The 18931-nt window shown below is 35.8% G+C and overlaps 1 protein-coding gene and 1 pseudogene across 3 annotated transcripts in view; one reads left to right on the top strand and one right to left on the bottom strand.

Annotated features, from left to right (window-relative positions):
• Positions 1-18931, bottom strand: part of DYNC2H1 (dynein cytoplasmic 2 heavy chain 1) — a 380304-nt gene that overhangs the window by 72878 nt on the left and 288495 nt on the right. For all 3 annotated transcript variants that reach the window (XM_055272928.2, XM_055272929.2, XM_055272930.2), the window contains one exon: positions 6912-7121. In XM_055272928.2, coding sequence (XP_055128903.1) covers positions 6912-7121 — 210 coding nt within the window. The remainder of the gene's footprint in view (positions 1-6911; positions 7122-18931) is intronic.
• LOC134736028 (ATP synthase subunit a-like) lies at positions 2524-4277 on the top strand (annotated as a pseudogene).

Genomic DNA, 18931 nt, shown 5'->3' with positions numbered 1-18931 from the left:
TATCACAATTTTATCCATTATGGTAGGCGGTTGAGGAGGACTTAGTCAAACACAACTACACAAAATCCTAGCCTACTCCTCAATTAATCATATAGGTTGAATGATAGCAGTACTGATTTATAACCTAAGCATTACTATTCTAAACCTGATTATTTACTTTAACAATCACTGCATTCCTAGCACTCACTCAACCTGAGTATAAGCACTGCAATCCTGTCACTAATCTCATGCCTGAAACAAACTAACATGGTTAACACCTATAATCCCACTAATTCTATTATCCCTAGGAGGTTTACCTCCACTAACAGGATTTCTGCCCAAATGAGCCATCATTCAACAATTCACAAAAAACAAGTCTTATTACCCTAACCATTATAGCTATCATAACCCTACTCTACCTGTACTTTTATATACGCCTAATTTATTCTATTTCAGTAACAATATTCCCCACATCTAATAATATGAAAATAAAATGACAATTCGAAAGCACAAAACTCATACTATTCCTCCTATCACTTATTTCTTCTACCCTCCTTTTACCCATCTCTCCAATAATACTAATCGTAACTTAGAAATTTAGGTTAAATAAGACCAAGAGCCTTCAAAGCCCTTAGTAAGTAAATTACATTTAATTTCTGTAACGGATCTAAGGACTGCAAGACTATTTGCATTTGAATGCAAATCAATCACTTTAATTAAACTAAGCCCTTGCTAGATTGGTGGAATTCAAACCCACGATAATTTAGTTAACAGCTAAACACCCTAATCAACTGGCTTCAATCTACTTCTCCTGCCGTTGTGGGGGAAAGGCGCATTGAAGCTGCCCCTTTGAATTTGCAATTCAACATGAGAAATCACCTCAGGGCTGGTAAAAAGAGGCCTTGACCTCTGTCTTTAGATTTACAGTCTAATGCTTACTCAGCCATTTTACCTCTTTTTCACTTATGTTCATCAATCATTGATTGTTTTCAAATAACCACAAAGACATCAGAACACTATATCTGTTATTTGGCGCATGAGTGGGAATAGGGGGCACCGCTTTAAGCCTTCTAATTTGAGCAGAATTAGGCCAACCAGGAACTCTGCTAGGAGATGGTCAGATTTATAATGTTATTGTTACAACCCAAGCATTTGTATTAATCTTTTTTATGGTCATACCAATAATAATTGGGGGTTTTGGTAACTGGCTAGTCCCTCTGATAATTGGGACACCTGACATGGCATTTCCCCGGATAAATAATATGAACTTCTGACTTCTCCCCTCCTCTTTCCTGCTTGCATCCTGAATGGTAGAAGCCAGTGCTGGAAACGGCTGAACTGTTTATCCCCGTTTAGCAGGGAACTTAATTCATGCAGGAACCTCTGTAGGTATAATCATCTTCTCATTCCACTTGGCAGGTGTTTCTTCTATTTTAGGAGCGATTAACTTTATTACCACAATTTAATATAAAACCCCCAGCCTTATCCCAATATCAAACATCCCTTTTCATCTGATCAGCCCTCATTACAGCAGTCCTTCTCCTCCTTTCTCTCCCAGTTCTAGCCCCCCGCATTACCATACTATTAACTGACCGTAACCTCAATACCACTTTTTTTTGACCCTGCTGGGGGAGGCAACCCTATCTTGTATCAACATTTATTCTGATTCTTTGGTCACCCTGAAGTCTATATCCTTATTCTACCAGGCTTCGGAATAATCTCCCATATCGCAACATATTATTCTGAAAAAAAGGAACCATTTGGGTATATGGGCATAGTATGAGCTATAATATAAATTGGCTTCCTAGGGTTTATCGTATGAGCTCACCACATATTTACAGTAGGAAAAGACGTAGACACATGGGCATACTTCACTGCCACTACTGTAATTATTGCTATCCCTACTGGCATAAAGGTCTTTAGCTGATTAGCTACAGTGCATGGCGGTAACATCAAATGATCTCCCGCAATATTCTGAGCCCTAGGATTCATTTTCCTATTCACAGTTGGAGGTCTAACCAGCATTATACTAGCTAATTCATCACTAGACATTATCTTACATGACACATATTATGTTGTAGCCCATTTCCACTACATCCTATCAATAGGAGTGGTATTTGCCATGATAGGGTGCTTTGTCCACTGATTCCCCTTATTTTCAGGTTATACAATTAATCAGACTTAGGCTAAAATCCACTTCACCATTATATTTATAGGTGTTAATTTAATCTTTTCCCACAGCACTTCCTCAGCCTATATGGTATGCCCCAACATTACTCTGATTATCCTGATGCGCACACCACATGAAATATTATCTCATCAGTAGGCTCACTTATCTCACTAACAGCAGTTATACTAATAATTTTTATGAACTGAGAAGGCTTTGTTTCAAAATGAAAAGTTCTAACAACTGAACAATCATCTAATAATTTAGAGTGACTTTATGGCTGTCCACCACCTTACCACACATTCGAAGAACCAACCTGCATGAAAACCTAAGCAAAAAAGGAAGGAATTGAACCTCCAGAAACTGGTTTCTAGCCAATCCCATAACCTCTATGACTTTCTTGATAAGATATTAGTAAAATCATTACATAACTTTGTCAAAGTTAAGTTATAGGTTAAACCCTGTATGTCTTAATGGCTCATGCAGTTTAGTTAGGCCTTCAAGGTGCTACATCCCCTATTATGAAAGAATTACTCACTTTACATGACCATACTCTTATAATTATTTTCCTAATTAGTTCCCTTGTCCTATATATTATTTCCCTAATACTCACAACAAATTAATTCATACTAACAGCATAGATGCCCAAGAAATCGAGACTGTCTGAACTATCTTACCTGCCATTATCTTAATTTTAATTGCCCTCCCATCCCTATGTATTCTATAACAGATGAGGTTCACAACCCTTCTATTACCATCAAAACAACTGGTCACCAATGATATTGAAGCTATGAGTATACAGAACATGAAGAGTTAGGCTTTGATTCTTATATAACCCCAACAGCAGACTTAAAGCCAGGAGAGCTTCGACTCCTTGAAGTTGATAACTGAACAGTTCTCCCAATAGAGATACCCATTTCTATATTAGTCTCATCCGAAGACGTCCTATACTCATGAACTATTCCCTCATTAGGCATCAAAACAGATGCGATTCCTGAATGCTTAAACTACCTTGACTGCTACATGACCAGGCCTTTACTAAAGACAGTGCTCAAAAATTTGTGGGTCTAACCACAGTTTCGTACCTATTGTCCTAGAATCAATTCCCTTAAAAAATTTTGAAACGTGATCCACAACCACACTATAATATCACTGTAAAGCTACTTAGCTTTAACCTTTTAAGGCTGAGGGGTCTACACCTCTCTGCAGTGAATGCCTCGACTAGATATTTCCACATGATCTATTGTTATCTTGTCAATAATCATAACTTTATTCTACATTATTCAGTTAAAACTATCAAATTTCATTTATTACACACCATCTACACAAAAAATAATCAAAATGCAAGAACATTTAACCTCCTGAGAATTAAAATGAATGAAAATTTATTCACCTCTTTTATTAGCCCAACATTTCTAGGTCTACCCGCAGTAGTATTAACCATTTTATTTCCCACTATACTATTTCTAACCTCCAATCATCTAATTAGTCATCTACTGATCTCCATTCAACAATAGTTCAACTTGTACTAAAATAATAATTACCCATAACATTAAAGGACAAACCTGATCCCTAATACTAATATCCCTAATTTTCTTCATTGCCTCGACCAATCTCCTCAGGCTTCTACCCTATTCATTTATACCAACTACCCAATTATCAATAAATCTAGGTATAGCAATCCCCTTATGAGCAGGCACAGTCATTACAGGCTTCCAGTTTAAAATGAAAATCTCCTTAGCCCACTTTTTTACCACAAGGCAGACCCATACCACTTATTCCTGTATTGGTAATCATTGAGACTATTAGCCTATTCATCCAACCAATAGCACTAGTTGAGTGATTAACAGCCAACATTACAGCTGGCCACCTACTATACACTTAATCGGAGGAGCCACACTAGTACTATCAACTATTAGTCTTCCCACAGCTTCAATTGCTTTCATTATTTTAATCCTACTAACCATTCTCGAATTCGCCATAGCCCTTATTCAGGCTTATGTCTTTGCACTACTAGTAAGCCTCTATCTACATGACAACATGTAATGATCCACCAAACACATGCCTACCATATAGTCAACCCCAGTCCCTGACCATTAACAGGGGCTCTCTCAGCTCTTCTAATAACATCTGGCCTGGCCATGTGATTTCACTTCAACTCTATGACTCTTTTAACCCTAGGCCTACTAACTAATACACTAACTATATAACCAATGATGACGTGATATTATCCAAGAAAGCACATTTCAAGGCCACTGTACAACAATTGTCTGTTGTTGTACAGACAAAAAGGCCTCTGATATGGAATAATCCTATTTATTATCTCAGAAGTATTCTTCTTTGCTGGTTTCTTTAGGGCATTTTACCACTCTAGTCTAGCTCCTACACCAGAATTAGGGGGACATTGACCCTCAACAGGCATTTTTCCCCTCAACCCCTTAAAAGTACCCCTCCTGAATACATCTGTATTACTTGCATCAGGGGTTTCAATTACTTGAGCTCACCACAGCCTAATAGAAGGTAGTCAAAAACAGATAATTCAAGCACTATCCAACATTATTACTTTAGGTGTTTACTTCATCCTCCTATAAATCTCAGAATATTTTGAAACCTCCTTCATTATCTCTGATGGGTTACCTCTTACCTCTCCACTGTCTCTGATGGGTTACCAATTACCTCTTACATTTTTTATTAATATCACATAGAACCATCTTGAAATATCTTATTCCAGGCCCTAACTTAACTACCTCTTCCTGAGATGAGAATTACAGTAACCTACATGGTATTCCTATTTCTATAAACTTATTTTGCACAATGATACCAGATAAATGCTTGAAGAGGTTTTCATAATAAAATTATCCTAAAATAACAATAACAAGAACAGCATTTGTAGGGTGCTTGCTATGTGCCAAGCACTTTACTGATGTTTTAATTCTTGTAATAATCCCATGAGGTAGGTACCATTATTACCCTCATTTTACAAATGAGAAAAGCGAAGTTTAGAGATGCTTAATTAACCTACCCAAGGTTACACAGTTGCTATGTGGTAGAATAGAACTCAAACGGGCAGACATATTCCAGCGGTCACATTCTTAGTCATTTTGCTCTATTATTTCTACATATAAATATCATTATTGCCTACAGCATTTAATCCAAGTTCCTTTCTTTGGCTTTAGACACCTCAAAATCTGATCCAATCCTAATTATACTTCACTGTGTAGACTTACTGTTCTCTTCTACATGTCATCTTCCTATATTATTATTTTCTCTTCTAATTCAACAGCAATTCATCTTAATGATACATTTTACTCTGTACGGCATATAGTTGGATAAAGAAATATACTCTCAAGAGCATTTATATTTTGATATATAAATTTGAAGCATCTACATTTATTATGACAACAGGACATACCCAGATTCAAATCCTGATTCTGGAACTCTTTGCTGTGTGATTCTGTTTATGTAACACCCCACTGCCTCAAATTCATCACAGTAAAATGGAGATAACAGTATGTCCCTCAGGATGTTACTGTGATGATTAAATAAGTTAATTAAATAAAGTTTTTAGAAAGTTTAGAATCCTTTCCAACTGGTTCCTTCACTGTGCCAAGAATCTTTCATGACTGACAACATATCTACTCCAAATTAAAAACAACTTAGTTACAATCTGTGGTACAAATCAAAACTATAGTATTTTGATAATCACGGTTGATTAACAGAGATGGCAATCTATGTACAAAGAAAAAACAATGCAAAACAGATTCTTTTTCAAGGTAAAATAAAAAAGAAGACAAGGATGCCAGAGTAGACCTTTCTGTATATGTAGAAAAGCACGGGATATTTTAATGTTAGCATATGTGAATGTAGGAAGTTCTAGGAAGGCTATTATTTTATATTCAAACAGAGAGGACTGTTAGGTTGACTATCAGAGGTTTCCTTATATTGAGTATAAACAGCAAGGGGGGTGGAAAAAAAAGAAAACTTAATTCCTATCGCACTCCAGTGAAATATTTTCCAGATACCAACTTCTGCAAAGTTTCTATTCTCCAAACAGCTAAAAAAAATCTATGTAGAACATCCCATATTTTTGTTTCTATCAAATAGATACAAAATACATGGATTTTATTATCATTTAAAATGGTCCAATTTTTCAGCACAAGAAGTGTTGATTTCCCCTTCTTCTAAAAGTGTCTAGACTTTTCACTGGTAATCATCATTTCCTTACTCTCAGTATATGTGTTAAAGGCAAAGATAAATCCATTCCCAGCTCCAGGAAGAGGCATTTGGCTGAAGCCCTGGTCAGTGAGAGCTTTGCACATATTGCCCACTGAACTAGTATGGGAATAGGCATAATGCATGAGCCAACTGGTTTTAATCAAAGCAAATCCTAAGATTTTTGTGTGCATTACTAGAAAACACGTGTTCTTTCTGTTGGACTTGGAGCTCAGAATATAAAATTCAAGCTCATGTATAGGGGACCTGCCCCAAAGTGAAATCAACATAGATTTCATTATATATGCAACATTAGATAGCTAACATAAACTGACATCCTAATGACAATTTAAGTTCCTACATCAAGCTGGCATAATGCTAGATACCACTGGATTCTTCAGTTACATCAGCCAATTAATTTTTATATGGCTTAAGCCAGTGTGACTTGGGTCTTCTGCTACTATTAACTATATGATTCCTGACAAATGTATGTGTGATGGAGGAGTCACTTATAACAATGAAATAAAAATACATACAGTTAGTACTTGCTTACCTTTTGGTTTAATAAAGCACTTGCCAATTTTTGTACTTCTGAACTCAATAAAGTAGTTCCTCTGATGACTTTGCTGAGAGCAGCAAGAGACTGGTGAACACTTTGTACTAAACGAATAGCATTAAATTGTTCAAGAATGATGAATGACAGTATTGGAGATCCTTGTCGATCGTTAGGAGGAGGCACTTTCTGATGTATCAGGTTTGAATTCTAAAAGAAAAATGTCATAATATTTACTGAATAGTAACACAGATCACCGATATATAAAACGCTTTGAAACTTATTTAAACCTTTTGTTCTATTCTGTTTTAAAAACTATTTTGAAATGCTTTTATTTTATAAATGGTGAAATGTATTAAGTCAGCAAATACACAGGAAGGGAATTCTGGAGTTCCTCAACATTTAAAGTGGTGTGTGGGCCAGGCGCGGTGGCTCCCATCTGTAATCCCAGCACTCTGGGGGGCCGACACAGGTGGAGCATTTGAGGTAAGGAGTTGAGACCAGTCTGGCCAGCATGGTGAAACCCTGCCTCTACTAAAATACAAAAAAAAAAAAAAAAAAAAAATTAACCAAATATGGTGGTGTACACCTTAACTATAGCCACTCAAGAGGCTGAGGCAGGAGAATTGCTTGAACCCCGGAGATGGAGGTTGCAGTGAGCCAAGATTGTGCCACTGCACTCCAGCCTGGGCGACAGAGTGAGACTCCATCTCAAAAAAAAAAAAAAAAAAAAAAAAAAAAAAAAAATGGTGTGGGAAATGAGAATTAAGAATAGTGAAAGGGAAACCACATTAAGTAATAGTAGGGTAAGAAAAGAAAGTAGAAAAAATGGCATCCTGTAAGTCAATGCAAAGAGATCAGAACAGCTGCAATAGTACTCGACCACTACAAAGAGAGCAGAAGAGATCATGGTTTTAAAATAAAATGTGAATGGACATTTATTTCAATTTGAAAATTACAACACAAAACCACAGTACAACCAAAAACGAAATCTTATGCTCAAGATCAGTGAACATTGTATCTTAATATTTATTTCCATATATATATGCTTTAACAGGGGCTGTGATATATGACAGTTCTGGGGTTTCTTAAGAAAAACTGAAGGAATCCCATTTGTTTCAAAACAGCTTATGTTAGTAAAAGAAAAAAATCACTTTCAATAATTAAAAGAAAAAGATCACTTTCAATAATATTCTAAAAGTGTCAAAAAGCTACCAAGAAATAATTTTGGAAAGTGCTATTCTCTTACCTACTACTCATTATCTTAATTTTCTCTATGTATTCTGCTTACAATCTTCATTAAGGATCCCTTCTCCTCATTCTACTAGTTGCCGCATTGATGAGTCTATGGTGGCGCTGTTGCTTTTTCATCTATTTAGCATAATAAGTAATTTAAGCTACCATGGTTATTGCCATTAAATAAATCAACATTAAGTAAATTTTATTAGCATAAAATCACTCCTAAAAGCAGATTCAGGCTATGAGCTTAAACGTTGACATTTTTATCCCTATCACTGCTATATTTACAATATTAATACTCTGAAATCATTTTTGAGATACACACATACTGAATCCAGAGGGGGAAAAAGTCTAATATTATAAAAAATTAATTAGAATTAACTACTTGTCAGGGCATGCAATAATATTTAGCACATCTCCATCCTAAATCAACTAAGTAATAAAATTCAAATACAATTTGAGTTATAGACCTTCTGTAATCCTTTATATTAAAACAGGGTTCCTGGAAGTAAATAATACGCGGTATTTAAATATTTATCAAACATATACTAAGCAAGATTAACAAGTACTAATTTAGTTTGTTTCAAAGTATATTTTGTGGATTTTAATCCATTTTATTAGGTTGATAGCACTGTTTGCACTGTCACTTAATAGAACAAAAACACTCAAACTTAGATCATTGAAGCAAGATTCCATTTATCTACAATCCAAGAAAATAGGTAGCTAAATGTACTAAACATTTTTTATTTATTAACTTTTTCTTGACATGGTCTTACTCTGTCTGTCACCAAGGCTGGAGTGGCTCACTGCAGCCTCGACCTCCCGGGCTCAGGTGATCCTCCCACCTCAGCCTCCTGAGTAGCTAGGAATACAGGCACCCGTTACCATACCCAGCTAATTTTTGTATTTTTTGTAGAGACAGGTTTTTGCCATGTTGCCCAGACTGGTCTCAAACACCAGGACTCAAGTGATCAACCTGTCTTGGCCTCCTAAAATGCTAGGATTACAGGCATGAGCCACCATGTCCAGCATAAACTTTTTAAAAGGTTGATTTAGCAATCCCCACAATATCCAAGCTGAAACTAACTCAATTCTAAAAACAAATACAGCTGCTTTAAACATTCTCAAAAGACGAGTGGAGCACATTTATGCAATAGCAACCTGTTAAATTGTATGTTACACGGTCTTGAAAATAAACTCAACATTTATAATTCAAATATAGCTAACAATCACAAAATGAGTATGTTACAACAACTATGCAGTATGCTTTTTGATGAAACTAGCAAGTGACAGCCATATGTTTACTCAATTGATTACTAGGGTTTTTTTTTAATGAGTAAATACAATTGATTGAATTGTATATTTTTGAAGGATTGCTTTTGACATTTTAAAGTTCATCTTGTCCTTATAAAGCTCAGTGTATACAGACAAAATCATTATCGGACCATGGAGCTGCTAGGAAGGAATAAGGTTTTCTTAATTCCTTTCTGTCTGCCTTTCTTTCTCTCATTCTGTCTCTTTATTTATTTTTATTGATTTAGATACAAGTGCAGGTTTCTTACATGTATATAATGCATAGCGCTGAAGTCCACACCTTTAAAGTACTCATCACCTATGAAGTACAATGTTCACTATTCAAGTATTCTTTCAACCCTTACCCACCTCCCACCTTTTACAGTGCCCCATATCTATTATTCCACTTTGTATGTCCATGTGTACCCACTGTTTAGCTCCCATTTATAAGTCAGAGCATGTGGTATTCGACTTTGTTTCTGAGTTATTTCACTGAGGATAATGGCTCCATCCATATTGCTACAGAAGACATAATTTCATTATGTTTTATGGCTGAGTGGTACTCCATGGGGGTGTGTGTGTATACAGGTTATCAATATTTTAAAACTTAACTATTAAGCAAGGAAACTCATTTAGGCAAGAAAAATTTGTCTAATTTGGTACAATTTAGGTGTGAAACCAGGTTGTTTGTGTTTTAACTGAAATAATTTCCTAGGTGGGATACTATTTTAGACCTAAGTGAATGGATGACACATGAAAGCAGCATTCTTTTTGTTTGTTGATAATTGAGCTTTTAGAAATGATTCTCCCTCAGAAAGAATTTTTGTCACCAGAGTACACTCAAGCAATGGCTAGAACAGAGTTTAGCATGTTTATCTGTAAAAGTCCAGACAGTAAACAGTAAGGCTTTGTGGGCCATAAGGTCTCTGTTGTAACTACTCAATTCTGCTGTTGTAGGATGAAAATAGTCACAGACAATATAAACAAATAGGCATGACTGAGTTTTAATAGAACTGTATTTACAAAAACTAGCAGCAGGCTGGATTTGGTCTATTCCTGAGCTGCAGTTTGCCAACCTCTCAACTAGATTATCATTTGTACAAGGTGTTATGGGGATTGATATAGAGTCTAGATAACATCAGAGTCCTCAAATATGTGACTCAGTGAAATTCCTAAGATGTAAAATGTAGCCCCTGCTGTGTGTATTTATCCATAGCTTATAAAACAGTAATCAACAAATGGACAAAGGTATGTTTTTCCAGATTATATGATCATGTCTTGGTTCAATGTATGTTTTCTATGATAAGGAAGATAAAGCTAACAAAAGACTCGATGAACAGTCACTTTAAAAAGCAAAAAAGGAAATTAGAAGCAAAAACAAAGTTGGAGTGGCTCTGTAAGGGTTAAAGGGAAAAATACCTTCACTTCCATGTAATGGAAATTCTACCTTTGCCCTCAAGTAACCCTTCATTCCTCTTTAGATAATATTTCCTATCATCTGGGCAGAAGCCCTTCCCAAGTCTTAGTCCACATAGTTCTGGAAGAGTTGATTCAACTCAGTTCCACAAATTAATTTGTAATTTGAATTGGGGCTTAACTAATGAGAGTGTTCCATTCTCCTGACCACAGTGACTGGTTCAGGGATGGTAGCATGACCAAACAGAGAAAATGAAATGTGCTAAGAATTCTGCTGGGTATTCTGAAAAATAGGTAACTGTTTCTTTCTACCAGACTTGAACCTCAGGGATCATAAGTTAGAGAATAGCTGCAATAATTCTGTGATAATAAAGAGAGGTTGTATGAAAAATGGTGCCAATACAGAGGAGAAGTGTGTGTGTGTGTGTGTGTGTACATATATATAAATATATATGATATATATGTATATCAATGATACAATGATATGTAATATACATGATCATACATATGTATATATTCCAGCACATCAGATCTTTCAGAATATATATTATATATGAGGATATACATAATACATAATAAGAAATATATACATATATATAAATCACTGGGTCCTCATGACATTCTTTCAAGTTTCTTGAAACAAGCTATGAAAAAAACATTTTAATATCTTTTCAGTCATATATACCATAAATTTCCATTTTTCCCATAAGTCAGTTTGAGCTGAGTTTTCCAATTACTTGCAATCTAAAATGTCTTAACTGATTAATGCAAGTTCAACAGACAACTTTCCCAAGCATCTACAATCAGAAAGGTCAAAATATTACACATCTGGATTAAATTATGCCCATATCTGCATATCTGTACATTATGTACATATCTGCATTAAATTAAATCCACAAGTGGATTTCTGGCAAAACTATGCAAAGAGGAGGGTAGGGAAGAGAATAAAAAAGGAAAGAAAACAGCATTATGAGTTTGGTGAGTTCAAAGAATTGAAAGATTATAGAATTTCTGGCCACCCATTTCATAGGATAGCTGGCTGCCTTACTGTACCAAAAGCCAGTTATTAGTGGACAGAGCTTAGATTTCTAAACCTTTTATACCTAGTAACAACTATAGTCATACCTCAGGGGATTGGATCCTCTCTCCTCTCACAGCACAGGGCATCCACATCGCAATTACTTTTGCACCAACCTTATTTCAAACAAAAGCTCCTTTGTATTAGCTCTGTTTGTCCACTAATAACTGGCTTTTGGTACAGTAAGTCAGATGGCTATCCTATAAAATGGGTGGCCAGAAATTCTATAATCTTTCAACTTTTTGAACTCACCAAACTCATAATGCTATTTTCTTTCCTTGTTTATTCTCTTCCCTACCCTCCTCTTGGTATTGAGCCTCCCTCAATACCAAAATCCATGGATGCTCAAATCCCTTATATAAAATGGGGTAGTATTTGCACATAAACTGCACACATAATCCTGTATACTTTAAATAATCTCTAGGTTACTTATAACACCTAATACAATGTAAGTAAGCATTATGTAAGTAGTTGTTATACTGTATTGTGTTTTTTATTTCAGGATATTTTCAATCTACGGTTGGCTGAATTTGCAGATGTGGAACCTACAGATTCAGAGATTGGTATTCCTTTTCATATGAAATTGTCAAGTGGATCAAATAAAACCCAAATAGTCATGTTTTAGTTGTAATTAAAGATATGTTATTTAATTGAGCAAGCAGAATTCAACCAGGGAAAGTATGTAATAAATACCCAATAAATTGTTTAACTCAGAAGTGTTGAAGAGCTGAAATAAAGGGCAGAAACACAGGAAACTAGCAGATCAAGTAAAGCCAAGGCTGAAAGTGAAGGGGAGTTGATATGGTTTGGCTGTGTCCCCACCCAAATCTCATCTTAAATTCCCACATGTTGTGGGAGAGACCCAGTGGGAGGTAATTGAATAACGGGGGTAGGTCTTTCCCATGTTGTACGCGTGATAGTGAATAAGTCTCACGAAATCTGATGGTCTTATAAAGAGGAGTTCTCTTGCACAAGCTCGCTCTCTTTGCCTGCCCGCATCCACATAAGAAGTGACTTACTCCTCCTTGCCTTCCACCATGATTGTGAGGCCTCCCAAGCCATGTTAAACCTCTTTCTTTTGTAAATTGCCCAGTCCTGGTGTGTCGTTATCAGTGCGTGAAATGGACTAATACAGGAGTGTTCTGAAAGATCTGAGGCATGGAAGCTAATGCTATTACGTATTTCTAAAAGAAAAATCAAGAGAAACCTACAGAACACTAATACAAAGGAGCTTTTGTTTGAAATAAGGTTGGTGCAAAAGTAATTGTGATTTTTCCATTTTAATAAAAACTACGAAACTCTCAAGGCATATGAAATTAGCAAATAATTTTAAAGCAAATTATTTTTAAAGTAGGCTATTAATAGAAAAGATGGCACATTAATACAAATTTTTATTTCTAGGAAAGTACTTTTAATATGATATCTGCTCCATAATTTGGCCTGAGGAATGATTCTGCTCTGTGAAGCTATCAAGTAAAGAGGTAACCTAGTAGAATAATAGAGTAACAATACAATCTCACATTAAGAGGCCTAACACAGACCATGATATTTAAGAGGAAGAATGGCTAATTTTCATGGAGTACTGACTATGTCAGGCATATGCCTTTCAGTGCAAAGTTATTTTGTTACATTTTAAGTTTTGGCTGGGTGCCGTGGCTCACGCCTGTAATCCCAGCACTTTGGGAGGCCGAGGTGGGTGGATCACCTGAGGTCAGGAATTTCAGAGCAGCCTGGCCAATACAGTGAAACCGCGTCTCTACTAAAAATACACAAATTAGCTGGACGTGGTGGTGCACACCTGTAATCCCAGCTACTCGGGAGGCTGAGGCAGGAGAATCGCTTGAACCTGGGAGGTGAAGGTTGCAGTGAGCTGAGATCGCAGCATTGCACTCCAGCCTGGGTGACAAGAGCGAAACTCCGTTTCCAAGAAAAAAAAAAAAGTTTCAGGAATATAAGAGTGTGAGAGAAGGGTGGGTGATGAAGAATAACATAGAATATCATACATCAGAGATTTTTGTACCTGCTTAAAGGAAACCAATAGGAAGACTTTTTTTTTTTTTTTCAAAATTGACTTACACTGATAAGTTTATCCTTTCCTTCATGCCCACCTAAAAATCAAATGATGTATATTTTTCCATGAAATGCCTTTTGGTGTGCTTTATGTGCATGACTGATTCTTAGAAAGCCAATAAGATAGCCCAAAATACTTGTGTGTGTGTGTGTGTGTGTGTGTGTGTGTGTGTGGTGTATTTTAAAGTATGAGGAGAGCCCAACTGCTCTCAAAGAGTAAGCTAGTTGGTTCAATAACTTTATGGCTAAAAGGAAGAGTTAGCATTTCAATAGCTACTGTACAGACTCAATGAGAAAACAAAAAATAATTCCAACACCACATAACATCACCACTGAACAAAAAAAGGAAGTCTACAAAGCATAGTCATTTAATACACATCTATAACTTATTTCACAGATGCTCAAAATAAAAAGATTATTTCAGCTTCTATTTCAAGTACGGCTAGCTGCTGCTGAAAACAACCGAAAATGTTGAATAACATATTAAAGCATATTCTTAAATGCACCCAAATTTAACTATGAGTTCAGAAGTAAGGCATGATTATTCAGAAAGCTAAGTGTTGAGTTTTTAATCTTCATCTTTATTTACCTCATCTTGAATGTGAATAGAGGTATTCTAGATCACAGATTTCTTATTAATTCTCTCATAGTAACTAAGTGTGTTGCCCCTACCGTCTTGCCCCAGGCCTTATTTCTGGGGCAGCCACATGAAAACCAGATCAGTTATCCTATTCAAATAGACAGATCTTCCACTGGATAGGTACAAGGGGTAGAGAAAAATGGTTTTTCTCTGCTCATAAAGAGGAAGAAGGCAGCTGTCCTCTTTCCTTTGAAAGGGGATGTCTAGGGAATGTAATGTGAATGAATTCTAAAGAACACTGTGGTACGTAAATAAAATCTCTCCAGGAGCCAGATGACCTAGAGATGATTCCAAGTTTTAGAGCTTTATTCCTTTTGATATGTAAATATTTAAGGAGATAATGCTATAGTCCCTCCAGGACTCTGGATTTAATATAGGAATTTAGGCCCTTTGGCCCTTTTCTGGAAGCTAATATAAGTTTTATTATCCTTTCTGATCAGACCAATAAACTAAGCAATGGCCACAAATTTAATTCTATGGTAGATGAAGAGTCATAAGACTAGAGTTTTTTACAGAGCAACAGTGAGAATGTAACACGTTGACAGATCAGATTCAGTTGGAAAAAACAGTGAACTAGAAGACAGTTCTGTAGAATTTATTCAGAATGCATCATGTAGAAAAAAAGATGGAAATTATGAGAAATAAGACACATGATGAACAGGGAGAAAAAGGTCTAGTATATATCTAATCAGAGTTCCAGAAAAGAGATATAGTGAAATAGTCAAAATTTAAAGAATAACTCAGATGTTGATAGTACTGATCAACACCACTAATGAAAACTCAAAAACCCCATTAAATCTTACCCAAGTTTTTTAAAAAAATGAATTAAAGAGAAAAAGAACACAATTCCATGCTCAGTTTCAACAGTGTAACTGCAGAAAATCAAGGTAAAGATATTTTAAAAGCAGCAAGAAAAGATAAATCAAAGAAGCAAAACTTGATTTCTCAACAACAGAAACCAGAAAAGACAGAATTCTGTCTCAACTCTACCTTCAGTATAATGAGACATTAGATGTTAATACAGAATAACATACCCTTTAAGACAGAGGGCAAATTAAAGGCATTTTCAGATAAATAAGAACTCAAGAGTTTACAACCAAAAGATACTTTCTACACTACAAGCAGATGCAAAGTGAAACCAAACAGAATGTCTGAGATGCAGGAAGAAATAAAGAACAATACAAGTGATAAACATGGGGCAAATCCAAATAAGCATTATGGACATGACTACAACAACAAGAAAGACTAAAATACAAAATCATAACTGCATATAAAGTTGGAATTGAGTACAATATACTGAGCTTCTTGAACTCTCTGGGAGTTATGCAAATATACTGAGTTTAACTTTGGTAAGCTATGTATGTACAAAAAATATATAGAATACCAACTAAAAAGTAAAAAATGCAGGTAAGTTGTAAACTAGGAAAAAGAAACATTAGAAAATAATCAGTCCAAAGGAAGATGAGTAAAAAAAGGTAGAAAACATATAGAATGTATAATTAATCCAAATTAATGTAAACAGACTAAATATTCCAGTTATAGATCAGGCATAATCTTATAGGCTCTTTAGAAGAGGCACCCATAAAAAAACTTGAGAAAGTTAACATTAAAAGTACAAATTAGGATATATCTAGCAAAAAATAACCAAAAGGAAACTGATATATATACATTAATATCAGAAAAATAGGAAAAACATAAGCGCTAAAGAGAATTACTTTACGATGATAAACGTTCAATATATCAAGAAGGGATAACATTCTGAACCTGTATAAATAAAACAAATGAACAAAATACCATTTTGTGTATGTGTAGTAGTATAAGCTTTGAATTAAAACATTTTACACTAAAGGATAAAATGGGAGGACAGCAGTCAACAATAGCAGAATATTCATTCTTTTCAAATATAACGAAATGTTATTGCATAGTGGGCCATAAAGCAAATCCCAACAAATTTCAAAAGATTACTGTCGTAAGACCATATTCTCTAGTCATGTATATATTATACATGTACTATATTATGTATAATATACTATATTATACATGTACTATATTATGTATAATATACTATATTATACATGTACTATATTATGTATAATATAGTTATACATAATAGAAATCTATACCTAAAAGGTAATCAAGACAGTAAAGAATGAGTAAAAAATGGAGCATAGAAGATGAAGTTACCATGAAATTGAGAAAATATTTAAAACTGAACAATAATGAAAACATACCTATCAAGCTGTGGGTTATAGTTAAAATAGTGCTCAGTAATATAGTCTTCAGTGCTTTTATTAAGAGTTTTAAAAGGAGAGGCTGGGCGTGGTGGCTCACGTCTGTAATCCCAGCACTTTGGGAGGCTGAGGCGGGCAGACCATGAGGTCAGGAGATGGAGACCATCCTGGCTAATACGGTGAAACCCCGTCTCTACTAAAAATACAAAAAAATTAGCCGGGCGTGGTGGCGGGTGCCTGTGGTCCCAGCTACTCGGGAGGCTGAGGCAGGAGAATGGCGTGAACCCAGAAGGCAGAGCTTGCAGTGAGCCAAGATCACGCCACTGCACTCCAGCCTGGGCGACAGAGCCAGACTCCATCTCAAAAAAAAAAAAAAAAAAAAAAAAAAAAAAAAAGATTTAAAAGGAGAAAGAATTACCAAATTAACCACCCAAATCAAGAAGCAAAACATTAGAGAAAAAAAAACAATAAAGGATGTGCAAATGAAAAGGCATATTCTATTATGTAGGAGGTATTATCTCTCAGCATATACGTTTGTGAAGCTGGGGCTAACTCTGCAAACTGGAGTTCTCCTTTACAGATGATGTCCTGTTAGGTTCTGCCAGTGGGATTTCTATAGAAGAATGGGATGCAGGAATAGAGGAAAAGGAACTTCCTTCTTCCTGTTCATTTGAGATTCTTTTCAGTACCCTTCCAACAACAGCAGTTCGCTCCAGTATCCAGCTTATTTTGGCACCCTCAGCATCAGCCAAAGAATCCCCCCACCAAACACATCAGTACTTCTGAAGAGCAGCACTCCTTCCTCAGAGGTCTAAGTCTGGCTCCGAGGGGTTTTTCTCCAATTCTACATTCAGATTACCTCAGACTCTTTGATTCCCTTTGTTCCTCTAGTTCTAGGGGAGGTAGCTGCTTCCTGCAAATATCTCAGTTATTCCACTGTTCCCTTTTGGCTTTTTGAGCTCGCCAACATGTGTTACCAATTCTCTATATTAAATTATCCATTAAAATACCTAGTATTTGTTCTACTTCGCTGACTGAAACGCTATAAGTAAATGACATAATTTTTATTATCAAAAGGAATGAAACATATCAGCTTAGGAGGAGGGGCATAGATAAAGTTGTTGTTTTTTTTTTTTTTTGAGACAGAGTCTCACTCTGTCGCCCAGGCTGGAGTTCAGTGGCGCAATCTCGGCTCACTGCAAGCTCCGCCTCCCGGGTTCACGCCATTCTCCTGCCTCAGCCTCTCCGAGTAGCTGGGACTACAGGCGCCCGCCACCACGCCCGGCTAATTTTTTATATTTTTAGTAGAGACGAGGTTTCACCGTGGTCTCGATCTCCTGACCTTATGATTCGCCCACCTCGGCCTCCCAAAGTGCTGGGATTACAAGGGTGAGCCACCACGCCCAGCCAATAAAGTTTTACTAAGAACTAAATTCAAAGAGAAATCTTTCACCTGGGACATACAGAACAGTGAATTAGTTTGTGGAGTTCCAGAAGCGTTAGCAAAAAGAAAGCTCTAAGCACAACTGAGAAATGCTTTCATCCAACTAAGGTATGTATTACAAATAAGTATCGTACCACAAAGTTTTGAAAAATAGTATATAGCAATCATTTTATGATTCACCTTGATTAATAGGAAAGACAATTGGACAAGACTCTGAGAGGAAGAAATTACCAATTTTAAAGATATTTTTAGTTCAGCAACCTAAGAAAGTACTATTTTTGTTACTTTCTTAATTTTATTTAACTTCAGCATATTCTTTAGAAATTAAGCTATTCCAAGTCTACAAGTTTAATTTGGCAGATACATAAATCTAGGGAACATTCTGGACAAAAATATAGTTACTGGTTCAACTCTTGTTCAGAAAAAAAGTCTATCACCTATTTTTCTCTCAACAGATTCTACCAGCCCAAAAGAGATTGTTTTATATGCACCTCTTATCATATGGGTAATTTAAATGAGAAGTAATGGGAGTTCTGAAGCTATATAAAGTAGACGTAAATTGGTTAGAATGTCAGTAATTCTCAATAGTTATCACCATCAACCAGGTAT

Source organism: Symphalangus syndactylus, chromosome 3, assembly GCF_028878055.3.
Source record: "Symphalangus syndactylus isolate Jambi chromosome 3, NHGRI_mSymSyn1-v2.1_pri, whole genome shotgun sequence".
Classification (NCBI taxonomy): domain Eukaryota; kingdom Metazoa; phylum Chordata; class Mammalia; order Primates; family Hylobatidae; genus Symphalangus; species Symphalangus syndactylus.
This window is presented reverse-complemented; position numbering and strand designations above follow the sequence as displayed.